The 24,274-nt window shown below is 62.0% G+C and overlaps 4 protein-coding genes across 5 annotated transcripts; 2 read left to right on the forward strand and 2 right to left on the reverse strand.

Annotated features, from left to right (window-relative positions):
- Positions 1 to 1,202: 1,202 nt before the first annotated feature.
- Positions 1,203 to 4,921, forward strand: IL12RB1 (interleukin 12 receptor subunit beta 1; the record flags this gene model as incomplete). Its single annotated transcript, XM_079546801.1, has 13 exons — positions 1,203 to 1,269; positions 1,802 to 1,919; positions 2,025 to 2,194; positions 2,261 to 2,415; positions 2,512 to 2,554; positions 2,646 to 2,756; positions 2,838 to 2,920; positions 3,001 to 3,217; positions 3,300 to 3,647; positions 3,734 to 4,111; positions 4,215 to 4,305; positions 4,378 to 4,459; positions 4,535 to 4,921. The coding sequence occupies 13 exons, from the start codon at positions 1,203 to 1,205 to the stop codon at positions 4,919 to 4,921; spliced, it is 2,250 nt and encodes a 749-aa protein (XP_079402927.1).
- A 6,035-nt stretch (positions 4,922 to 10,956) lies between these two features.
- Positions 10,957 to 13,343, reverse strand: ARRDC2 (arrestin domain containing 2; the record flags this gene model as incomplete). The annotated part of the gene is made up of 8 exons (XM_079546811.1): positions 10,957 to 11,010; positions 11,088 to 11,239; positions 11,343 to 11,502; positions 11,721 to 11,977; positions 12,146 to 12,248; positions 12,490 to 12,637; positions 12,748 to 12,814; positions 13,067 to 13,343. The coding sequence occupies 8 exons, from the start codon at positions 13,341 to 13,343 to the stop codon at positions 10,957 to 10,959; spliced, it is 1,218 nt and encodes a 405-aa protein (XP_079402937.1).
- A 3,157-nt stretch (positions 13,344 to 16,500) lies between these two features.
- SAXO5 (stabilizer of axonemal microtubules 5) lies at positions 16,501 to 21,258 on the reverse strand (the record flags this gene model as incomplete). Its single annotated transcript, XM_079546802.1, has 9 exons — positions 16,501 to 16,566; positions 17,678 to 17,848; positions 17,974 to 18,059; positions 18,945 to 19,146; positions 19,355 to 19,473; positions 19,719 to 19,834; positions 19,925 to 20,019; positions 20,185 to 20,288; positions 20,730 to 21,258. 9 exons carry the CDS (start codon positions 21,256 to 21,258, stop codon positions 16,501 to 16,503), a joined length of 1,488 nt encoding a protein of 495 aa, XP_079402928.1.
- An 84-nt stretch (positions 21,259 to 21,342) lies between these two features.
- Positions 21,343 to 22,572, forward strand: PEX11G (peroxisomal biogenesis factor 11 gamma; the record flags this gene model as incomplete). Of its 2 annotated transcripts, XM_079546696.1 has the most annotated exons (5): positions 21,343 to 21,408; positions 21,479 to 21,667; positions 21,771 to 21,949; positions 22,022 to 22,072; positions 22,344 to 22,572. In XM_079546696.1, 5 exons carry the CDS (start codon positions 21,343 to 21,345, stop codon positions 22,570 to 22,572), a joined length of 714 nt encoding a protein of 237 aa, XP_079402822.1. The 2 variants fall into 2 exon arrangements, with proteins under 2 accessions (XP_079402822.1, XP_079402823.1); XM_079546697.1 differs by lacking the exon at positions 21,771 to 21,949 and having other exon boundaries at positions 22,344 to 22,397.
- Between the last annotated feature and the right edge of the window lie 1,702 nt (positions 22,573 to 24,274).

Consider the following 24,274-nt stretch of genomic DNA (forward strand, 5'->3'; position numbering starts at 1 on the left):
ACATCCAACACGCACACACACGCACACACACGCACACAGCCGCCCTCCGGCACCCACCCCGCGCCCACCCGCCCCGCGCAGCTCCGCGCCGCTCACCTGCAGCCCCCTCCGCCGCAGGATGCTGGGCTCGTCCATTCCGCCGCGCCGCGCCGCCGCCTCCCGCTGCTCCCGCTCCGCCCGGTGCTCCCGGTGCGCCGCCCAGCGGCCCCGGCACGGCGCGGCACGGCACGGGGGTGGCTGGGGGGATGGCCCGGCACAGTAAGGGCTGAGCCACGTCCGGCACGGCGCAGGTCAGCATGGCACGGCGTGGTGCGGCTGTGGCGTGGCCTGGCCTGGTTTGGCACGGCACTGCATGGCAAGGCACAGCTTAGTTTGGCACAACACGGAACAGCACAGCTTGGTTTGGAGCAGCATGGCACGGCATGGCACGGCTTCATTTGGCATGGCACAGCTTGGTTTGGCGTGGTGAATAGCACAGCTCAGTTTGGCACAGCTCAGTTTGGCACGACACCCCCAGCGCAGCACAGCTTCATTTGGCACAGCGTGGCACGGCACGGCGTGGTTTGGCACAGCACGCTGCTCCAAGAGCCACGGGGCTGAGCGTGCGCCCACGGCGGTGGGCTGAGGGGTCACAGCCGCCCCTGCACTGCGCTCCACCACCGCCGCCGCGCCGTCCCCACGCGGAGCGGCGCACAAGGGGACATTTTCTGCGGGGACAACGGCGCTCTGTGCGCGGTGCCACCCGGCTCTGCCGCCCGCGATCACACGGCGCCCGGTGACGCCGTGTCCTGTGCCTCAGTGGGGCTTTGTTGTGACCTCGAGGGGGGGACGATGTGCGCTGGGGGCCGGAGGGCTCTGCCCGGACATGCGGCCCCGCGCTGGGAGCAGCCCCGACCTCGCAGCTCCTGATTCACCAAATACGGGCAGCGCATCAAAGCCACGACGTGCAAGTTGCCAAAAAAAGAAAAAGGAAAAAAGAATAAGCGGCGCAACACAACACCTCTTTTGCTTACCTTGCTTTTCTGGCAGCGTCGGGGCGGGTGTGCGGGCACAGCGGGGGACATCAGCGCTGCTTTCTCTTTTGGTTTTGGTCCAAGAGAAGCACGCGCCAACACCGGCAGCGGCCGCGCTCAGCAGCAGAGGAAGCGGCAGTGGGGGCAGAGCCGGGGGGAGCGGGACCCTGCGGGGGGGGCGCGGTGAGGATGGAGCGCGGAGGGGTCCCGGCGCTGCGGTGGCTGCTGCTGGCGTTGGCGCTGCCGGCGCGGGGCGGTGAGTGCTGCCGCGATGGGAGATAAACGCAGAGGGTTTCGCTGAGCGATACGGGGTGATAAGGGAAGGGAGTCGTGCAGGGAGCTTTCATGGCAGCGGACGGAGGTGTTCCGGGCACGGTGCTGGGGCTGCGGGCAGCGGGATGGGGTCTGGATGGTGCTGGCGGGCAAAGCTGCGTGGCATCCATGGGAGAAGAGGGCTTTTTGGGAATCACTGCACGACTGCCGTTGTCTCTCTGCCCCACGGCGCGGCGCAGCACTGCCTGCAGCACGCGGCCGTCCCGGTGCCGGGGGCCCACAGCCCCACTGCCGGCTGAGCCCGCCCGCCCTCTGCACGGCCTCCGAGCCACCTCCGGCCGCTGTGGGTCATGTGGAGTCGCAGTGGCACCGGGGGGCTGGAGGGGGCCCTGCAGGGAGCTGGGAGATGGAACACCTCCGGCCCCTGGCCCCCCTCCCCATCCCCATGATCCCAGGTCAAGCAAGCTCCACTACCCCAAGCCCCCACGAGCCCGGGTGTGACTCCCTACACACAGGTGCCCCCGATCCCCCCCCCGGGCTCTCCTGCTTCAGGCGCTGCAGCTCTGGCCCCTTCACCTGCTCCTGGCCACCCCAGGGCCCCGCCGGCAGCACCACCTACGTCCTCGTGCTCTGGTGAGTCGGGGACACCGTGTCCATCAGGAGCACAGAGGGGACACTCGGGGCCACAGGGGACACGGTGCCACTGCTGTACACCACGGCTGAGCGCTTTCCCTGCAGCTATGTGAGCCGGCAGCTGTGCCAACAGCACGATGCGGGCACCGCCACGGTGCGCACCCTGAAGCAGCACCAAGTTTATGTCCGTACCAACGCCACGGCCTGGGTGGAGGCGCGCTGGGGACAGCATCTGGAGCGCAGCCCCAACGTCACGCTGCACCTCGACGAGGCCGGTGAGTGCTGGGGACCAGGCAGGGCGGCGGGCTGCAGTGGTCACCACAGCTGTGCTGTCCCCGCAGTGAAACTGGATCCCCCTTCCCATGGGACGTCCTTCACTAAGGCCAATGGGCGCCTGGAGCTGAGGCTGCCGCGGCCGCAGTGTCACCACAAGGAGCGGCCGCCGCCACGCAGGGAGGCTCGATTCCGCCGGGTGGGTGATGGCAGCTGGATGCAGGTGAGGGGACCAAAAAGATCCCCCAACCACCACGTCCCCTGCACCTCGGTCAGCATCACCGTCACCCGGTGGCTGGTCCCACCGTTCTCTCCGCAGGTGATGTGTGAGACAGGGAAGGGTGAGGATGAAGATGACCCAGGTCTGTTTTGCCCCATGCTCAGGGTTGGGGTGGGGGGACAAACTCATCCTGAGAGGGGTCACCTCACCACCACTGACCTGGTGCTCTGCAGTGACCTGCGAGCTGGGGGGAACCGCTGCCTTCGAGGTGCAGCTCCGGCACAGGATGCAGCACTGGAGCAGCCACTGGAGCGACTGGAGCCCATCCATCTTCATCCCCGAGGGTGAGTGCGACGCCAGGAGGGACCCCACATCCCTGCACCTGGCCGGCACGCACCTGGGTGAGCGCATCGCTCCTCTCGCAGAGATCCTGGAGAGCCCCGCCCTGAGCTTCAGGCTGGGACACCTCGGGAGAAACGGGCAGAGGCTGCTACAGCTGGGCTGGCAGGTGGGCAGGTGGGCGCACTGCTGGGACGGCTCCGTGTCCTGCAGGCACCCCACGGCATTGCCACCGCTGTCCCCACGCAGCGCGCCCGCACGGCACAGGGGGACGTCAGCTACACACTGCGTGCCCACATGCCGGAGTGCAGCTGCGCCGAGGAGGACGAGGTGGTGCTGGGGGCAGAGGAGACAGAGTACAACCTCACGCTCTGCGGGGCTGCATACGAGATCGTGCTGACGGCCACCAACGCCGCAGGAAGCAGCCCTGCACGGCGGCTGCAGGTGCCGGCGGAGCAGCACACGGGTACCCAAAAAGGCCGCAGAAAAGACGAGGCTCCTTGGCCCGGCACCACCCTCACCTCTCTGCTCCCCGTGTTTTGCCCCAGAGCTCAGCTTCCAGAACATCAGCTCTGTGGGCACCATGGTGGCCGCACGCTGGGAGGCACCAACGCGAGGCTTCGCCTTCTGCTCCGAGCGGCAGCGGACGCCGGGAACCGCACAGCCGGGGCGCTGCGTGCAGGAGGAGTTCCTCGCACGCAGCTCCCACTGGCAGGCAGGCACGGCAGCGCCCCGAGCCCCAACGCCCTCCCGCTGGCTGCGGCCACGCGGTGACGGTGCCGCTCCTCACGTAGGGCCGCTGGAAGCGCCGGCGTGTTACCGGCTCGCCGTGCACGGCCGCGGCGCACAGCAGGACTGGGCCACCTTCGCTCTGCAGCATCACTTCGTCGGCAACAGTACGTAGGGAGCGGGGACATCGCAACCCCCCGGTGCCGCGCAGGGGGCCGGCCGGACCCTCAACATCCGCTCCCACCCCACGCAGCCTCGTTGGCCGCCTCTGTCCGCATCAACGCCAGCGCCGATGCCGCCGTGCTGCTCTGGGAGCCGTCCCTACGCGCTGCTTGCCCCGGGGCGCTGCTGGGGTATCGCGTGTGCCACGCGGCTGAAGGGGACAACGTGACGTGTGAGTGGTGGCACCGCTGCCAGGAGGGTGGGGGGGACCGAGGGAGGGCGGCTCTGAGCGCTGCTGCCCACGCGGTGTCACTTACAGATGGCGACGTGGACGCATCAGCATCGCGATACGCGCTGCGAGACCTGAAACCGGGCACCGCCTACAGGGTGGGCATCCAGGAGGTGGCGGCGGGCGGCGGGGGCTCCTGCAGTGCCCGGTGGCACTTCCAGACCACGGCGCTGGGTAACGGTGGGGGACCTCCTCCCTTTCTCATGGGGACCTTCCTGTGTCCCATTGGGCACAGGGACACGGGGCCGGGATGTCACCATCACCCAGAGGTGCTCATCTCCAGGTGGAGCGGTGTGGAGCTCCAACCTGAAGTACCTGGGCATCTCGCTGGGGATCCCAGCTGCCGCCCTCATCTACCAGCTGAGCAAGAAGAGGTGAGAACAGGCAGAATGACGGTTCCTCCGTGCCCCTCTCCCCCCGCATTGACCCCACTGCCATCTCCCCAGGCTCCACGGGATGCTCTTCCCTCCCCTGCCCAAACCTACCGGCAGCGAAGCCCTCCGGTTCTCAGCCAGTGAGATGAGCCAGGTGAGCTGCAGTGCGCGCCCTGGGATGAGCTGTGAGGCCAAGACCTCCCAGCACAGTGCTTCTTCTCCCCAACAGAACAAGCCCTGGAAGAGCTTCCTGGAGCCCTCGGAGCAGCTCAGCCCTGGGGAGTTGCTGGTAATGGAGCTGAGCCCTGAACATGAGGCAGCCGCCAGCACGCAGCCCCGCACACCACAGCTCAGCCCCAAAGAACCGATGGAGCCACTGCAGCCACACTGCAAGATGGAGCTGCCCTTCACGTACCGGCGGCAGGAGGTGCTGGATCCGGAGCCAGGGGGTTCAGGGGGGCCAGGGGGGGTCCCCACCTGTGGCCCCACAGCTGCAGAGGAGGGCGCAGGGAGCTGGGGGCTGAGCCAGGCGCTGCCACCTCTTGTGCTGCTCAAACCCATCTCCCCACAGGATCAGGAGGGTGTGGGGCTGCTGCAGGAGAAGGCGGTGCCTTAGGGATCCCAGGGATGGGGGACAAAGCGGGTCCCTCAGACAGCGAGGGGGTGATGCTGAGGGTCTGGGAGGGCTGATGCTGAGCATCCAGGTGTGATGCTGAACGCCCTCCCCAAGGCCCTGTGGGCACTTTCCTGGGGGTTTCTGATTTCCAGGAACACTGCTGCACTGCACAGGGCCGGGACCCAGTGAGGCACAGTGCAGCCCAAAATAATGAGGGCAGGGGGCTGCAGGCTCAGCTCCCCCTACGGGGGTGGGGATGTTTCCTTGGGCACGAGGAAGCTGCTTTGGGAGCACATCAGAGTGAAGACTGCATCCCTGCCCCCGTGGGATGGGGGCACAGCCAAGCCCAGCGCCGAGCACTGAAACACCAGAGTGTAGAAGTAAAGAAAACCAAACAGCAGCACCGCCGTGCTCTCCTTGTCCCACCCGGGTCGGGGAACTCCGGGGTTTGCTGTTGGGCCCCCAAGCAGTGGGGTGAGACACCTGGGGCTGCGGGGGCCGCGCCGTGCGCCGTATCTGGGGCAGAACTTTCGGCAGCGGTTTGTGGTCCGTCTGCCCCACACCGGGCTGTAGGCGGCCTCCGGTGGGTGCTGAGAGAGCAAAAATTAATGCTGAGGAAACAGAAAACGGGTTCAAGAGGCAAGAGGGAGATGTGGGCAGAGGCAGCGTCCCCCCGTCCCGCCACACGAGGGGTTTCCCCCCCTTCGGCTGCTGCTCGGAGCACCCCGGGCTGCGGAGGTCCCCGCGTTTTGGGGCGCTCCGTCGTGTCCGCCGTCACCGCGTCGGAGCCACCAACGGGACCACGAGGTGGCAGCAGCCCCGCGCTCCCCTCCCGCAGCCTCACGCCGCCATCGTCGCACAAACCGACCCCAACCGAACCCCCACCGCGGACATCCCAACCCCGCGGGGTTTTGGGGCAGCACAGCACATCCCCGCCGCACGGCGCTGACCCTTCCCCGGTCCTATCGCAACGCTGCAGCCCCGCTCCGTCCCCTCCAAACCCAAAGCGGTGGGGCTGAGGAGGAGGACGGGCAGCCAGCAGCCTCCCGCCCCCCACGGCGCTTCTTTTTAGGGCTTTGGTTGCGACGGACCCAACTCGCAGCGCACCCGGCGGCGGTGCTCACCGCTGCTCGCAGAGGAAGTGCTGCGTTAAGGGAGCGCAGCGCTCGGGTTGCAGCCCGGCTGCTGTTTACAGCCCAACTTTTAGGGTCACGGCTCGGGCCGAGCACATGGCCCGGCACGGGGCCAGGACACGGGAATCCGACAGCGAGACTGTGGCAGGACAGCAAGTCCCCGGCACCGTCTGAAAAACACCCCAAGGGGGGGCGGTGGGGGCAGGGGTTCTCTCCGTGCCCGCGGGGTCACCATCCCGTCGTGTCCCTTTGGGGACAGCCCCGTCCCGAGCGGCACGGTGACCCCGTGCACCCACAGAGCCCGGAGGCACAGCGCAAGGGAAAATTAATGAAGCCTCGCGTGATGCCAATTAGCACGAATGAGCGGCTCAGGGTTCCCTAATGAGTTTAAACGGCACTGAACTATTTTCCGAAAGAGTTTCCGGGAGCGGCCGTGCAGGCGGCGATCCGAGCACGGCCACGGGAGCGGCACAGGGACGGGAACGGCTGCAAGGGCACAGCATCGGCCGCATCGACACCGCGCACCGCCCGGACACACTGCGGCATCGGCCGCGTGCGGGCTGAGAACGGGCAGCTCATCACACGGGAGCGGGGGACTCCTCCCAGGCTGATGAGGATCGAAAGTCATCCCTCAGGAATGGGGAAAATCCCGCAGGAATGGGGAAAAAGCTCAGCCCGACACAGCAGCCCCAAAGGCGCCCCAAAGCCGCCGCCGCCCCCTGCGTCGGCTCGGAGCTTTTCCTTCTCACAGCGGATCCGAGGAGCCGACGAGCCGCACACCGCGTGCCCCGACGTCCCGAGCCGCGCCAATTCCGGCCCCGCCGCCGTTATTTTTGGAGAAGGCCGCACCGCACCGCGCCGTGCTCTTCCCGGTGCCGGCCGTGGGAGCTCCGCACATCGCCGCTCCCAGCGCTGCCCCAATGCGGAGCCCCGCCCGCACTCACGGCGGTGCGTTTCCCATCCCCCCGTCCTTCCTCCCCCAACCCCGGGGCGTTGCAGCCCCCACTGCGGCACCGTGCTGAGGGAGCGGCAAACCCCGCAGTTCCGGAGCTGCACCCCCCAAAAAACCCAACCTCGTAGGGTCCCCAAACCCCCCCGCTCCAAAACGGCCCCGGGCGCTGCCGGGCGCGCACCGAGGGGTGCAATGGGGTGGAGAAGCGGCCGCGCGCGGTGCGGTTTTGCAGCTCCGGGTGTTTCTGCGCTGCGTTTCGCAACCGACGACAACAGCAGCTCCGCTCTTTGCACGCTCACACACGCACACACGCACTCACACTCACTCACACTCACTCACACACACACTGCGCAGCGCTGCTGTTTTCTCGCGCTCGCTCCTCAGGATGAGGTTTTTCTTTGCCACGAGCGTACGGAATGGAAAGTGCCTCTGGTCACGGCTGCGCTTTGGGGGCGGTCGGGGCCGGGGGGGCCGCGCGGTGCCCGGAGCTTTGCGGGCTTTAGCAGCGGTGGAGCGGAACCGACGCCCCGAAACGGGTCAGCGAGGACAACGGCGGTGCGGGACGCCGAAAAGAGCGCCGGGTTGGGCAGCAAATCTCAGCGGCTGCACGGCGCCGAGTCCGCAGCAAACAACCCGACACCCTCGGGTCCTCCTGCTCTGCCCGCGGGGCGCTCCTCCCCAGCGCTCTCCCTGTTTTTCTCTCTGAGAACCACAAGAAAGCGGAGCAAACCGCGCTGCCGCCGGCCACAACCAGCGCGGCCCGGCCCCGACGGGACGGCCGCATCACACGGCTGCTTATCAGGAAAGTCCTCTCCCTCAGCGCGCTGTAAACCCTCTGACATCACGGCAATGTGGATCACGCTTGCTGGCGAGCCGGGCAGCAGCCGCGGGCTCCGTGGGGTCGGGGTGTAACCACGGGCTGCGGGTGGGCCGAGGGGTTCAATGGGACAAATCCACCCCCCGGCCCCGCTGTCCATCGGCAGAGCAGCGCAGCTGTTTGCTGGGACTCACGGCTCTGCGGGGACAGGAGACAAACGCGGTGACGGCCCCCACCTGTGTGACCCTTCGGCTCCGTTCCCTGATGTCCTTCAGAACTAAAAGCCGAACTGTGAAACTGCAAGTGTGAGGCAGCTCTGAGATCTGGCAGGGAGAAGAACAGCACAGCAGTGGGGGCTTTGTGCAAAGGGACCAGCAGGAGCGATGTCACCACGTGTCACACCCCAGCTATGGGCACGGGGGTCCCCGCACTGCCCATCACGTGCTGCCGGCAGGTGAACACACGGCTTCTCCTCCTTGCCGTCGTTGTTGTTTTTCTGGACCTGGCCCTCCACCAAGGAGAGTCAAAATATTTGTCCCCGTGTTTGTGCCTGCAGGGAGGGACCCGGGGATGCCTGCCGGGACCTGGGGCTGCAGGGAGGGGAGGAGGGGGGTCCTCTCCACCACCCACAGCCCCGGCCCCGCGGCCGCTGTTTACCCATAGACATGTTTGTGAGCCGCTTCCCTGCTCTGAAATCATTGGACATAAGTCAAAAGCCGTAAAAATTTTCCATTGTCCACAAGAGGGGCTGCTTTCCTGCCGGGGTTGTGACACACAGCACACACCAGCAGACCCTCGGAGGCGCTGTGCGCCCGTCTGTCCGTCCGTCCGCTCCAGGCCTCCCTCTGTGCAGAACGCAGCGCTGGCTCTGTGCAATCTCTCCCCACTGCGGGCAGCCGAAGCCCCGGAGCGCTGCAGGAGGAGCAGTCGTTCCTGTCCAACCCGCACAGGAATTCCCCAAATCCCCCACGCAGGGCGGTGTGAGCAGGGCTGCGCCTCTGCTTAGGTGGGCAGCAGTGGCTCCGGTGTCCCCACGTGAAGGGGTCCCCAGGGACCACATTATGCAGCACTGGACCAAAAACAGCGAAAATAATGGAGGTAATGATGGGGTTGGGGGAGCGGGGGGGGGCAGTTCCACTGCTGGCCCTGTCTCTCGCAGGCTCGCACCCATCAGGGTGCAAACCCAGCTGTATCCCAGCTGTCCGACCCCATCCACGCTGGAGCTCCCACCACGTGGCTCCCAACACGCACAGCTGGGAGGTGGTGGAGGAAGAGCTGTTTTCCCGGAGCTGGATGGATGCCCGCGCTGTTAATCCGCAGCCCTCGGAGCACATTCTGTCCCTGCCAGCGCCGCCGCCGGCAAGGGGGGGGGGGGGGGGGAGGGGAACCGACCCTGGGAAGGATGCGGCGTCTCAGGGCCACCCATGGGTGCACAGCATGTCGTGGCCTTCTGCAAGTGGCACCGGAGCAGAGCGGGGACGCAGCAGACAGACGGCAGCACGGAGGCTCTGGGCTGCGGGAGAAGGGCTTTGGAGCCGAGGCTGCAGAGCAGGGGATGCCAGCTCTGTCCCTGGGGGTATTTTTAGCCCTTCCGGGACTGGAGGACTTGTAAAGCCATCGCTGTGGCTTTCCAAGGAAGCCCTGAGGCTGTTACAAGAAGAGTTACTGGAAAGATGGCTTCAGGGAGAAGCAGAGCACTGGGGGTGTGCATCTGCAAGCAACATCACCATGAAGCATCTCCATCCTTGTCCCGAGGGGAGGCGAAGCAAAGGGAGGTTTGGGTAAGGGTGCATGGAGCACCTGTGGGTCCTGTGTGGCAGCGCTGGCACGGGGTGCAGGTCTGAACACTGAGCAAGGTCCAAAAAGCAAGAAAGGAAATGAAAACCCAAACAGAAAAGAAACATAAAGAAGAAAAACACACACACACAAAAAAAAGGAAAACAAACAAAAAAAGAAGAAAAACAAACGAAACCAGGGGGAAAAGTCACATTCCAGCAGCAGTGTTTGTCACAGCACAGCCCTGGAGGACACTGTGGAACTCAGCCCCACTTCAGACCCTCTGAGATCTGCTGTGCTCAGCAGACACGGGGTGCAGAAGTGCAGCAAACCCGAAGCTCACTGTGAGCACAGCGGGCGCAGGAGCTGCACAATGGGGAACATCAGCACTGCAGAACCCGACGGGTGCTGCCATGGGGGTGGAAGGGGATGAGGCCACACGGAAGAGGAACAGTGGCACATAGCAGAGCAGCGCTCTGCTGAGCTCTGGGAAAGGGGAAGCAGCACTGGGGCACACACCCAGCGTGACTCCAAATGCAAAAGCTGAGAGCTGCAGTTGGTTAAAAGAGATTTATTTCAGAGAAATCACCCCAACTGAAGTTGTACGAAAAGAGTAACGTCAGAGACAAAGAGTGGTCGGTATAAAAGTGGTCACTGATACAAACAATAGAAAATCCTCTGAGCAATGCCCAGCACCGGGGCTGGGGCTCTGCGCAGGGGTCGGGGGGAACGCACAGTCTCTGGTGGCTGCCCTGGAGGACCCACTCCAGCTTTTTTTCTTGTTTCCTCGGCCAACAAAGCACTGTGAGGGGCCACGTCTGTGCCACCCTGCAGGAGCAGCACCAAAACACCACCGCAGATCTCTGCTGCTTTGGGAATTACACAGCCCCAATGTTGGCCACGGGGGGCTCTGCTGCCCCCACCCAGCTGCCAGGCGGCTCCAGCCACCCCTGCAGCAGCTCCTGGCTCCCGGCCGTGCTCACCAGCAGCACAGTCTGCCTCACCCGGCCAGTTTTCTCCTTAGGAAACTGCAGTTCTGGAGAAGCGACTGCAGCAGCAGAGCTGCACCCGCAGCACCGCGGGGTCCAAACCCAGCACAGGATTTAAACATTCTCTGGATTCCCTGCAACACCTCCGAGCTCAAAGCTCTCCACAGCAGGAGGTGCTGGAGCACACATAGAGGAGCACCATCCCAGCTCCATCCGAACCCCAAAACGCTGGGGCGGTTCCAGCCCTTCAGACCCCACAGGGCAGTGCCTGTGGTGGGGGCTCAGCGCTCTCACGGCCGCCACGCGCCCACTGCCATCCTGCGGGCGCTCTGACTGCAGCCCAACGGTCACGATGCCATCAGCACTGCTCAGCAGGTCATGCAGCGCGGGCGGATGCCGTCTGAAGGTGGGTTCGGGTCGATCTGCAACGCCAAGCCCAGAGTCAGGACCCCCGTTAGCAGTGGGTGCATCACCCCACACCACCCGCACGGCTCCTCACCTCAGAGTAAAGCGGAGGCGGTCGGAAGCGGAACTCCTGGATGTAGGCGAAGAAGGGCCCTTCCAGAACAGCCCCCAGCTCGCTGCGGCACGGCGGGGCCAGGCTCTGCTCGGCTGTGGGGCTGGGCACCACCGCTGAGTAATCGGGAGGGGCTGAAGAGAAGAAAGAAAAGCGTCGAGGAATGGGGAACGTGCAGCTGAAGCGGCTTCAAACGTGCTGTTCCCCGACTCGTCGAGGCTGAAAACCTCTGCTCACCTTCAGGCTGCTCGGGGATGCTGCTCAGCCAGTCCAGGGTGATGCTGTACTGACTGCTGACGCTGGACGTGCGGCTGCCAAACGGATGCAGTGGGATCGTCCCGATGACGAGCGGCAGCTCCAGGAGCAGCTTGGATGTGCCAGGAATATCCACACAGACCTGCAGGCAGTGGGGGAACTCAGCTGTTGCGTTACTCCCACAGAGGGGCAGAGCTTTCCCGGGTGAAGGGAAGAAGGGAATTCTTGCAGTGGGACACGCAGGGAGATGCTCAGCACAAGACCTGGCACAGGGCACCAACCTTGATAAGCACAGCTTTGGGAAGAGGGGAACACCCAGCAGAGAGCTGAGCCCCACCGCGGTCCCCACGCACCCCTCACCTTCAGGGCATATTCCACTTGGATGATGCGGCACTGCAGGATGGACGGCCCCACCGGAGGGATCTTCAGCGCCCGCCCGTGCCACACCTCGCGCTTCCCCGCAGCGATGGAGTCCCCGACGATGCTGGTCACCACTGACTTCTTCTGCTTCTTGGTGCCCCGAGCGATGAAGGTCTGAGTCTGAATGATGGCTGCTTTGGGCACCACCGCCCGGTTGGTGCAGTTGTCAATCTCAGCAAAGATAGGGATGACCTCACCTGCCGAGCAGATGCACATGTTGCAGACGGAGCCCAGTCCTGCCCCGAGGAATTCCTGCACGGGGGTCACCGGGGGTTCATCTGCCCGTTGGCACGGCGGGGACGAGCAGGTGACCCCAAGTCCCCTCCAGCCAAAGTTCACCCTGGGTGCCCGAGGGAGGTGCTCACCGGGGGTGTAACCTTTGCGGTCGATCTTGGCAGTCACTGAGACCTGGCCACGATTGCAGTACCAGGCGCGGGCGAGTTTCTCCTTAGCACCCGCCTGGGGAGCCTGAAAAAAGGGACGGGCAGAGGCTGCTTAGAAAGGAACAATAAAACACAAGGCAAGCACTTCCCTGGCACAGCCAACCTGCTGGGGAGCAGCACCGGCTCCTAGGAGCCTTATGCAAGATGCTGTTGCAATGCATTCCAGCTCCCAAAAAGCAGGAGGTGCAGCAGCCTCTGCACTCCTGGCGCCCATCCCCGCCGCATGGCGCACCCCTGACAAGCTCTGCTCGGGCACGGGGGCTCACCAGCAGTGCAGGGGTGTTGATGTCGATGGGTTCGATGACGGTGAACTCCTTCTTCACCTTTTTCACCGTGGCCCAGGGCCGGTGCAGCTTGGCCTTCACCCAGTAGCGCACGCTGCCGTGTTTGCCCTCGAAGGACGTCGCCAGGGTCCTGGAATGAGAAGGAGTGACTCCGAGGGCTCTGCCGGCAGGTTTGTGGCGGAGGTGCCGTGCTCCCAGCAGCGGCTCTTCCCCTCTGTGTTAAGGAAACCATGAACTTACTCTGGGAGCTGGAAGGTGAAGGGGAACTCGTGCCTTCCTGCCTGCAGGACGGTGACTTCGCCGTTATCTGTGGGCAGAACAGACGGAGGGCGATTATCTCCCACCCGCGGGGCTCCGCGCCGGGATGGAGCACACGAAGGGGACGGGATCCTTCTGCCGGGGCCGCACCGCCAAACCGCCACCGCGCCCCGCAACCCCACCCCGCTCAGCACGGGGTCCCGCCGCCCACCCGGCCGGGGGAGGCACGGCGCGGGGATCCCCACCGGGTGCGGGGTGCCGGGCCGGGGGCGCGCGGGGGGCTCGGAGCCCGCAGCCGTACCTGGCGGCGCCAGCAGCGTGTCGCGGTGGCTGAGGAACTCCACCTGATCGCTGTAGCTCTGCGTGTAGGCGGTGCTGGAACCGGCGCTGCGCGATTCGGTCCAGTGGACGCGGGCGGCTCCGAGCGCCCGCAACCGGAGCGCCCCGCAGCGCGCGGCCCCCGCCAGCTCCAGCACCACGCGCCCCACCACCGCCTGCCCCGGGCTGAAGGCGGCCGGCGATCCCCGCTCCGCGCCCTCCAGCACGATCAGGAAGCGCTTGAGGCGATCGAACAGCATGGCGAGAGATGGCGGCTCCAACAACTCACCCCGCCGCCGCCCAGCGCCGCTTTAAGTGCCCGGCGCGCCCCGGGGGCGGCCCCGGCGGGGCGGGACGGGACGGGACGGGGCGGCCCCGGCAGCGCCGCAAAACAACGCAACGAGCATGTGCGGGCGGTACGGCCCCCTCCCCCCCCCTCCCAGGGCTTCCTCGGACCTGCAGCCGTCCGGTGCCCGTCGGTGCGGAACCTCGGGACCCGCTCACCCCCGTGGCGGTGCGGTGGGGACCCCACGAGATGGGGGTGCGCACCCCAAGGATGAGCCCCTCGGGGCGGGAGCCGCACCCCTCCGCGGCCCCCCTCCCGTCCCCGCCGGGATCCCGACGCCCCACGGCTCTGCTCGCCCCGCGCCCGCAGCGCTGCACGTGCGGGGACCCCGCGCCCCTCCCGCAGCCGTTCGCAGGATCGCAGCTGGCTGCGGGCGGATCGCGGCGCTGGGCCGGGCCGAGTGGTGATGCGGGGAAAGCTGCTCGGGGCCGCGGCTCCGCTCATTTCTAAGAAATGAAGAACTGGCTCCCGTTCAGCTTGTGCAATGCGCGGTGAGCAACGCGTCCCCCCCGGGCCGTTTAACCAGGCGAATGGCGGCTCTGCGCCGCCCTGCGCTGCGTTTGTGACAAATCTCACCCACGGGGCCTCGCTCTGCGCCCAGCATCGCTGCCGTGCAGTTGGGGTCAAAGCCCGGCGGTGGGGAGCTGCGGGTCCGCAGTGCGAGGGCAGGAGCCGTGCTTCGTTATCTTTACGTGACCGTTTGCTGCCGTGAGCAAATATGAATCATTGCAAACGCTGCAAGGGAGCGCGGCGGCGGTGGGAAGAAGGAAGCGAGGCGCGTCCTGGCACAGCGGAGCTCCGGGAAAGCTGCGGGCGGCCCCCGCGGTGACTCAGCCGCACCCACGGCCGCAGCCCCCCCCCCCCATTCCCCGTGCCCTGGGGACCCACGGAGCTCTGCGGCCACGGCGCCACCCTGGCATTTTGGGAGCCCGAACCCAGCCCTGGCCTCAGCTGTGTGCACGGGGCCGGCCGCAGCCCCCCCGGCTGGGACAGAAGGGGCACTGCTCACGGAGTGCCGTGGGTGCCTCCCAGCACCCCATGGGCACCGCCTTTGCCCATGAAACCCTGTTGTCCCTTCCTTCCCGCTCGCACGCTCTGCCTGCGATGGCCCTGAGCACTTCTCCATGGCTTCTGTTTGGGAGCACAGCAGAGTCCCACGCTCACTGCTCTGCCAGGGAGCTGCAGATAAACCCAGTGAGCGCAGCACAGCACGCTTATCTCCACCCGGCTCGCTGCTGCGTTGCCATGGCAAACTCTGCATTTCCCAAACGTAGCCCAACTCATCAGGAAGCAATAAGGGAGCAGTCGTGGGACCCCCGGATGACAGCATATTTTCCCCAGCCCCTCTCTGTGCTGCTGGTGGCAGAGGCACAGAACAGGACCCGGCAGGACGGACACATGGGAGCAGTTGTGGCTGCAGAGCAGCGCTTCTCCCAGCCCACATCACTGCTGTGATCACAGACCCGTGTCCCCCACAAAGCAGAGAAGGAAGCAGTGTGCAGGTGATGCAATGGCACCCACAGGGCTCCCTGCTCCCCGCACAGCCACCAGCTCCACGCTGCAAGAGCGCAGGGCCGGTGACTCCCCAGCCCTTGGCTGAAAGCCCTCCTCCAGGCAGCCCTATCCTGAATTGTTATGGGATGCTTTACACGCCTGCAGCTGCCGTGGGGCCACCTGTAGGCACAGCAGAGAAAGGCCGCCGCCGAAAAGACAGGAGCTCCGTAGTAATGAAGATGTTCAGAACAAGGTGGTAAGGCACAGTCATCTCGAAAAAGAGTGTATGGCCCTACAGTGCAGGCTGGAGACAAGAGCAGCTCCCATGTGACCCCTCCACTGGCAGCGAGGCTCTGCCTCTGGACAGTGAAATGCCCTCGTGGATTTCAGAGTCAGAGAAACCCCACGGCAGCAACGATGGTGGCACAGCGGCTGCAGCGGTGTCGCTGTCTGTGAGGCAGAGTTAACGAGCAGGTGGACAGCTGACATGTCCCATGTCACTGGGCTCTGGATCATTTCATCCCAACTACACAAATAACTCAAGTGCCTTCTCCTCACGCAGCAGATCCAAGCAACACACCAGCCGGGCATGCGGCTCCAGCACCAGAAAACTGAAAACAAATATTTACCGAGCTCCTAAGTGCGCTTTCCACACTTGCGAACAGACCCCGTGTTTGCACTTCCCTGCGCAAACAGAACAAAAGCCACAAACCTTTGTGTTCACCAGCCTCGAGTCCGCAGGCAGCCTCGCAGCAACCCTCGGCAGAGGTCAAGAGGCAGAACCCTGCTTGCAGATGGCACCGGCGCGAGGAGGGCGGAGATGTGCCCAGAGCGGGGCCTGCAGCCCGCAGGGTCCCGACCGCGCGGCGGCACAGAGCCGCTCCCCAGCCCCAGCCTTACCGGGGATGAGCTGGCGGCGGCGGTTCAGGAAGGTCTGGAAGGCGGTGTAGTCGTGGTAGACGATGTTGAGCCCCACGCTGCGGGTCTCCAACCAGTGCACGATCGCACGCCCGCGAGCACAAACCTCCAACGCCCGCAGGCGCAGGGCACCGCGCAGCTCCAGCCGCACGCGGCCGTGCAGCAGCTCCCCGCTGCCGTAGGCTCCCCACGCTCTCCCGTCCTCCAGCTCCACCGCCAAGCTCCGCACGCGCCCCGGCGGTTGCATTGCTGCTGGCCCGCTTTGCCCCGCGGCTCCGACGTGCGGCCCTCCAGGGGAGGGAAGGAAGAGCAAAGGCTGCACCGAAATCCCCTCTCTGCCCCTGCCCCCAGCCCTGCAGGCTCCCCAGGTGGGGCTCAGACTCTGCTTTGTGGTGGCGCTTCAGTGTTGACCTTGCGTGCGAGGCGGGTGCGGTGCCAAGGGGAGCTGAGGAGGTCAGCGACGGGGCTTTTAAACCAAAGGAGGAGTAACGTCACTTTGTCTTATCTCCGAGCCGCAGCCGCTGTTGGTGTGCCGTGGGTACGTGCTGGTGGCTCCGTCTGCAGGGAGGAGTGTTGTGCTGGTTTTACGCTGTGGGGTCTGTTTGGCCTTCCCAACTCAGGCAGTCCTGAGGCATTTCTGTGAGTGGTTGGAGGGGGGCTTAGAAAGCAAAGATCCTTTCCCCAAAAGCCAGCAGAACTTTCTGTGTCTGAAACTGCAACAGGATCTACGTGAAAAGAAAGCAAACAACTGCAGCCCACCCCCAGCAGCAGCTCACCACCAAAAGCTGGTGCTCAGCATTTAACCCCAGGGAACAGTGGCTGTTTCTGCAGTAGCACAACAGGTAGCAATGCCAACTTATGGTCATTAAAAATATGGGACAGACCTGCAGCGTGTGCAAGTCCCTGTTGCTACACCCAGTGAAGCAATCTATACGTTTGAATCTCGGTGTTTGCAAAATGCCAGCAAATGACACCGTGAGGAGCAGCTGTGGGAATCGGCAAGGCTTGAGTACGGCTTCTTTCAAGTGCACGTGGGACAAAGAGCAGCCCTTTCCCAAGAGATGTAATGTCAAATCTCAAGAGGAAAGCATGGGGAGTTTGTGGGCCACTGCTCACATACAGACTGCAGCAATTGGAAATGAGTTAGCAAGCCTGTTCTAATACTGCACTGCTGGCTCACAGCGCATGTGAATCAAATCCATCTGCACCAAAAGGCTGAGAAGAGCTCGTGAAGTGGCAGCTGTGACAAAAGCTGGAGCTGCTCACTTGGCCTCCCTTTAAAATGCCTACATCCCCACCAGAGTTAGTGCAAGCTCAGCATTCAGGGAATCCCCAGGAGTTTATCAACTCAACAGAAATACTCTGCTTGTTGCTAGGCAAACAGCCCCACTCATCATAAGCTGAGAGCGCTGCTTCTCCGCCCTCCTGTTCACTGACCTTTGGTTTCGGGCCTTGACACCAAAATCCAAACAGATAACACGGGAATATTCCAGCCCACACGCAGCCCTGACGCTTCTGATCTCTCGCCCTTCCCCTGAGCTTCCCCCGCTCCCTCCTGCCCTGCACCCGCCTGGAGGCACTGCGTGGATCCTGCAGCTCCAGAGAGGTGTCACCCGTGTCTTTGGACCAATCCCCTGGTGTTTATTGCTGTCACAACACTTCGTGTCCTCATTCAACTCTTGAAATAAACGTTCACTGTAATAACACACAGCTGAGCCAGGAGCAGGGCCAGAACGGCAGCAGCAGAACAGCTGGGTAACACAACACAGGCAGTTGATGTTGCAGGAAGTTCTGGGCAAGCAGGGAAAAGGGGGAGCATCACGGTGTAAAGAGCACCTTTCCCTGGGAGCAATATTCTTTCAGGGTCCCCAGCGGGACGCAGCTCACGTGGCAGTTTGCTGCTTGGATTTCTGCTGTGTCCCTGTGCTTGGGTGTGAACTCATCCTTCTGCTCGGTACTGAAGAGATTCTGCTGCTTCCAGGGCAGCACCAGGTGTGAACATTTCATCTGAGGAGAGAGCAGCACGTGGGCATGGCTGTAACATGAACTTCATGGGGTGGCTACAGCTTTGCTTTGCAAAATCCCTCTTCCCAAACCTGCCCACGGTGAATGCTGGCCTGTTAATGCTGTACCTGCTGTAGCACGTCTTCAGAGAGCCGTTGCTTCTGCTGTCTGTGTGGGACCAGCATAGCCTGGGTGGTGGTGATGGGATTTTCACCTGTTCACAGGTTGCAGTCAAAAGACAATTCAAGCCAGTAAATTGGGAGGCAACGTCAGAAAAGCTCTGCAGTTTGTCTTGCAGTCACAGATCTGCAGATGCTCCATTAATGAGAGGCAAAGACAGACTTTGCAGTCAGCCCTGCAGGGCAAACCTTTGCCCAGCAAACAGCTGTGGACTGACAGCTCTCACTGAGGAGGTAAATGAAGAAATTCACGTGGAAGACATGGGAATATCATTCCACATGCTGGGTATGAAGGCAGTGACAAGGGCAATTTTGATTGCTATCTGCTCCGCATCTAAAGCAAATGTCTTAAAAACACACACAGCACGAAGGGACCTCGCTCAGATGCAGGCTGTTGGCCATCAGGAACAGTGCCAGAGGAGGATTTTAATGCCTCCCACGACCAGCTCAAACTGCATCTCTTCCTGAGGTTGCAAAAGCACAGCTTTTAATTCAAATCCTCCCCCAAATACAAAGTAAATTCAGAAAACAAATATAGCAAGGGAGAAAGGTCAAGCCTCTGGTTTGTGTCCCAGAAAACATTCATGCCACCACCTGAACCTGCTAACAATTCCTACACAATAGGAGCGAGTGACTGCAGTGACAAAGAAGTGAGCTGTCACCTGGGGAGGTGAAAGTGCCTGAAATGAGCAGTTGCCCTGTGCAGCAGGGGGCTGAGCGTGGCTGTTCTGCCCGATTTCAAAGTACTGGCTTTGTTTTCCTAATGACACTGAAGCTGCACCCATGCCTGCCTGCCATCTTCAACCCAAGATATTTGAGCTGCTTCCTTTCCCAGAGCACCAGGCACTGCTTTTCCTTGCACAGACCCAGGAGAACCTCGCAGGCTTCCTCCAGCACCAGGACAGCCTGAGCAACCTTACTGTGGTAGCAGAAGGGGATGTGGCTGTCACGGTGGCTCTTGCTGTCTCCTGTCACCCTCTGGGGCTGCAGTGGTGGCTGGTAGTCTGAGTGCTGTGTTGTGCTGAAGAAACAGGAGCCTGAAAGGTCATCTCCTAAGCAGACATTGCTTCCATGTTTCTGCAGCAGCAAGTCAGGCTTCGGTGAGAAGTTCCACCTGCCAGCCTACAGAACACAATGGCTGGCTGCAACGGAAGTAGGCTGGAGCTGGGAAAGGTGCCCTGTGTCACATCACACCCCCACGCAGCACAGAGGCTCGTGTTGCCAGCCAGCATGGAAAGGGGAGAATGGACAACAGAGGCCTAAGAAAGTGCTTAAAAACAGAGAGCCTGTCCTCCAGATAAACACCCACACAGCAAGGATGGGAACAGACCTCTGGGTAGAAGAGCTGCGTCGTGGTAATTCTTGCCAGTGCACAATTTCGCTCTGGGTCTTCATCACCTCTGGGGATGGATGAAGTGTTTTTGTTCAGACAGGCAATAGCTACAGGCTCTGGCAAAGGCAAGAGTGAAGGACGTAGCTGTTCAACCTGCTAGGAATGAATCTGAACCCCACTGTGAGGATACTGGCACTGAGCATGTAATAACAATAAAACGTTAAAAACAGAAATTCACATATGTATGATAGTCACGTATTACACCTTTTGTCTATATTATTAAGGCCAAGTGATAAAAAACGCTGTTCAGCTGGTTATAAACCTTAGCAGAGGTCTGCATGTTGTCTTTGCATCACCTTACCTGCATTATGTACTGGAAAGAGCTCTGACATCGAGGTGGAGAACCTGGTGCGACCATCCCCTGGCCGCACGTTTGTGTGGTGGATCTGGAAGGCAGCGCACTCCTTGTCATAGAATCTGCAAGATAACAGATCTGAGCTACTTAAATAGCAGTGCTCATCAGAAGGAGCAGCTGCTGGGATGCTGTCAGCCTATCCTGCTGAATACCTGTGCTCCCTTTTGCCTGGGGCAGTGTAGGCATACTTCTGCTCGCTCGTAGATCCACTGCTTCTGGGATCCCCAAATTTTATAAGAGATTTGTGCTGAAGGGAAGCAAACAGAGCTATGAAACTGCTGCTCAAAGCACGATCCCTTTGTTTCCCACCTCTGTCTTTCCATCTGCTGTTTTTTCAGTTGCACAGGACAGAATTCAACATGGCAATGTGCTGAAAACCGTGTCTTGGTCATCCCCAAATTCATGTTGTTACCTTCTCACTTGGCTGTGCAGGTGGACCGTGTTCACCTTTAAACTGCGTTTGATGAGAAGTGTGGTAATAGGGCCGTCCATCCCCTTTAATAATGGGAGCACATCCTGCAAACGGCCAGAAGGGGAACTGGTGTTATTTAAAACAAAACAATACAACACAGCTCTGTTTACACTTGTAAGGAAATATGACTGAGATTAAAGCTATACTCTCAAGACAGCGGCTCCCAAATTGATTCAGCACCGTTGAATGGCAGAGCATTTAACGCCAGATTAAAACTGCAGAACTGGATGCGGTGCATCAGAAGCAGTGCAGCTTTTGTGTGAGAACAGCAGCACCTGAGGGACTGCAAGCGGAGATGTTTGCTGCTGGGAACGCTTGGCGCCCTTGGCTGAAGCCGTTTTATGAGCATCGGGTTGATTAATTCAGTCGTAAAACCAGAAGGCAGAACATCCACGCGGCTTTAATGGTTGGCAGCGTGGTTCTGAGCCAGGCCACCGCCAGTCCGTGCTGGGGATCCCGGCAGCCTCTGACGCCGGAGCTCTCACCGCTGTGGGAGTGACGCGCCCTGGCAGCGGGACGGACCTCGTGCGCTGGATACGAGGTGCTGTGCACTGACGGAGGGAGCCCGATTTTCTCCCTGTCTCCACAAAGAACTCCGTCGCTGCTCTGCTGCGCTCTGGGGAGGGCGGGTTGCGGGGGGGGGGCTGCGGGGCAGGGGAAGCTGTCCTTCATCACCGAGGAGCAGATGCGAACGCGGGGGTCTGCGTGCATTCGGACGCACGGCGCCGGGGCGAAGCCGGGGCTGCGCTGCCGCAGGGGCCGCTCCGGGAACGCCAGGCGCGTCTCCGAGCAGCGCCCGCCGCCCTCGGCCCCGCACCGCCCCAACACGGCCCCGCTGCGGGGCGGCTCGGCCGGCGTCGGCCTGCGATGCCCCCAGTAAGGGGGGAACTGAAGGTGAGAAAATGGCCGACCGTCGTCCCGGGGGCCGCCGCGGGCAGCGCCCGGCTGCGGGTGGGAGGCCCACGGGCACGGAACGGCCGCGAGACGAGGCGGGATCGGAGTCCGGGCCGCCATCCCCGCGCGTAGGCCGCGTCACCGTGGCGACGGCGCCGCCCTCCCGGCATGCCTCGCGCGGCGGCCCGGCACGGGGGCGTTGCTATGGCGGCGGGGGCGCTGGGCGCGCTGGTGGCGGCTCTCGAGTCGTACCGCGGCCGGGACCGCGCGGTGAGTGCGGGCGGAGCGGCCCTGCGGCGGCCCTGCGGCGGCCCTGCCCCTCACTGGCCGTGCTCCGCAGGTCCGCGCTCTGTCTTATGGCTGCCAGCTGGCGGGCGGCGCGCTGGCCGGGACGCGGAGCCCCGCCGAGGGGCTGCCCGGCAGCCTCCTGGCCGTGTCGGCCCAGCTGAGCTCCTGCCGCACCGTCCTGCGCCTGCTGGACGACTTGGCCATGCTCAGCTACAGCCGCGCCTACGGGCTGGGGCCCAAGGTGAGCGCGGGCCGCGGGGCGCGGCGGGAGGAGGCCGCCGGGCCGCGGGCATCAGGGCGCGTCCGTGTCCGTGTCCGTGTCCGTGTCCGTGTGCTCCCCGCAGGACGAGGACGCGCTGGTGCGAGGGCTGTCGGTGCTCCGCAACGTGGCCGACCAGCTCTACTACCCCTGCGAGCACGTCGCCTGGGCGGCCGACAACGGCGTCATCCGCGGCCGCTCCCGGCGCTGGTGGGCGGCCAGCACGGCGCTCTGGGGGCTCTCGCTGGTGCTGGGCACCCTGCGGTGAGCGCCGGCCCTCGGCTCGGATCCCCGCTGCTGCTCTGCAGCAGTGACTTCAGTTTGCTTCCTTTCCAGATCCCTGAGAATCCTGTTCCGGTTAAGAAGGAAGCTGAGGCAGCAGAAGCGGTATGATTCCTCTCCCTGCTTCTACACCTGTTATCACTTGAATATTTTTATTTATTCTCGTTCGTGAGCTGTAATTGCACGGAATTGTAGGATGATAAGATTGTAGGATCACAGGCTTGGGCTGGAAGGGACCTCAGAGCTCATCGGGTTCCAACCCCCTGCCTCAGGCACGGTTACAGCTGTTAGATCACATCGCCCAGGGCCCCATCCACCCCGGCCTTAAACACCTCCAGGTACAGAACACCATCACTAATATTATGTTTGTTTCCAGTGCTCCGCCTTCACCACAGAGTCAACAGAAAATACGAGCCCAAGTGAAGGCTGAAGTTCTGAGCATCGTCAGTAACTTGGCAGATCTCTGCAACGCGATCCATTGGCTGCCACCGGGGTTCCTGTGGGCCGGACGGTTCCCTCCGTGGTTAGTGGGGCTCCTGGGGACCATCTCCTCCCTGATTGGTATCTACCAGGCATCTGGAAAGAGCAGTTCTGGAGCTGCGTGAGCTATAATTAAGCTTCTAAAACCCAAGTTTAATGTGGTAAGAAGGTATTTAATGAGGCAGGCTGGATGTTAACTTTCCTGGATGCCAATGATTCTAATTCCATGAGTCCTGTAATTGAGAGTGTAATCAAAAGCTCTGTTACAGAGAGGGTTACTTATGGCTGACAGATTTTATTCATAGAAATCTTTTGGGTGAATCCTCTGAAAATCAGAATCTGATAGGATTGATAACAGAGGAAAAAAAGGTTGTGGTCGCTTCCAGCCTTCCTGTACTTCAAAAGACAGCTGGAACCCCCCAGTCCCCGCTCTCGTGTAAAAGAGCACAAAGTGTTTGGTGGAGAAACGGCCGTGATTGTTTGACTCGGAACTTCCAGAGGATGGATTCGGTGAGTTCCAGCTCCAGGCCCAGCACCTGGTGCTTCCCTGAGCCACAGAGCTGACCTTGATGGTGGAAGTTTCTCTGTCAGAGGTTTTGGTGTCTGAGCCCACAGCAGCTGATACCCCAAACACAGGCAGGAGCGGGTGGCAGAGGGAGGCTGGTGGGTGGCAGCTCCTTGTGACTGCTGCATTTCTTTAGAGGCCATAGGGGAAATAGCAGCAGCTGTATGCAGTGCCTTGCCAAGCTTTCTTCCAGCTTTTCTACCCGAGGAGAAACCAGAACAAGCCAAAAGGTGCTCTGAGGCTCGGGCTGTGCCTTTGTGGAAGGCCACCGGGTGGAGCTGTTCCACCGAGCTCTGCGAGAGCCGACGGGCTTAGAAAAGAAAAAAAGGAAAAAACGTTGTTGATCATTTTTGAAATAACTGGTGAAACCAATGCACGAGTGAGTTTTACAATCATATCTTTAAACGGTGCCAATAATAAACGTGAGAAATGCTTCAAAGGCGGCCTTGGGTCATCATTACTTCTGATAAGTGGACAAACGTCATTTATCTGGCTTCAGAAAGCCCCAAACTGTTTCCAGGCAACGGAAGACATTGGTGCTGTGCTGCTGCAGCACCCACGGGCAGGCAGAGACCATCTGTTACCCATCTTCCTTCAAGTGGAATGATTCAGAGCACCTCACTGCTGGAGGTTTTCGCAGAGATGGCTCTTTCGGAAGCAGTGGTGCTCCATCTGAGCAGCGTTGTGTCCCGCGTTGCCCAGCGCCACGTGGCTCACCTCGCTGGGATGTTTGGCTTTTGTGTGCGTGTAACAAAGAGCAGAAGCTGCCTCCCGCCTCTGTGCTGGGCCCATAACAAGGCGTTGGTGCTCTCTACCCTTTGCCCTGTCCTTGCTGCCTTGGCTGGCTGTTTTACTGGACCTTCGCCCCGCCGCTGCACAGGAGGCAGCGCTGCCTTTGCTCACAGTTTGGTGGCTGATCTGGGAGCAGCTGCACGCAGCGCCGCTTGGAGCACTGGCAGCTTCTGTCTGCAAAGGATTCGTGTTTTCTGCAGTCTCAGACAGCTGGAACATCTGATACAGCTGCAGCTGCTGCCCAGTCCTGTCCTCAGCTGGCACCAGCTATTGCAGCTGAGTACTGATTTTTAACAAGTTTTTTTTTCCTTAATGAGCACCTTTTTGCTGAACCACCCCTTCGGGACAGGCTGCCCTGCTCAGCACGGGGCAAGGTGTAGCTGTAGTGATTCAAAACAAGCTGTACCTGTGTAAACCTCTGATGCAGAAGCAATAAAACTAAATCACGCTTTAAACAAAGACAAAGGATG

Source organism: Tetrao urogallus, assembly GCF_951394365.1.
Source record: "Tetrao urogallus genome assembly, chromosome: 25".
NCBI classification, from domain to species: domain Eukaryota; kingdom Metazoa; phylum Chordata; class Aves; order Galliformes; family Phasianidae; genus Tetrao; species Tetrao urogallus.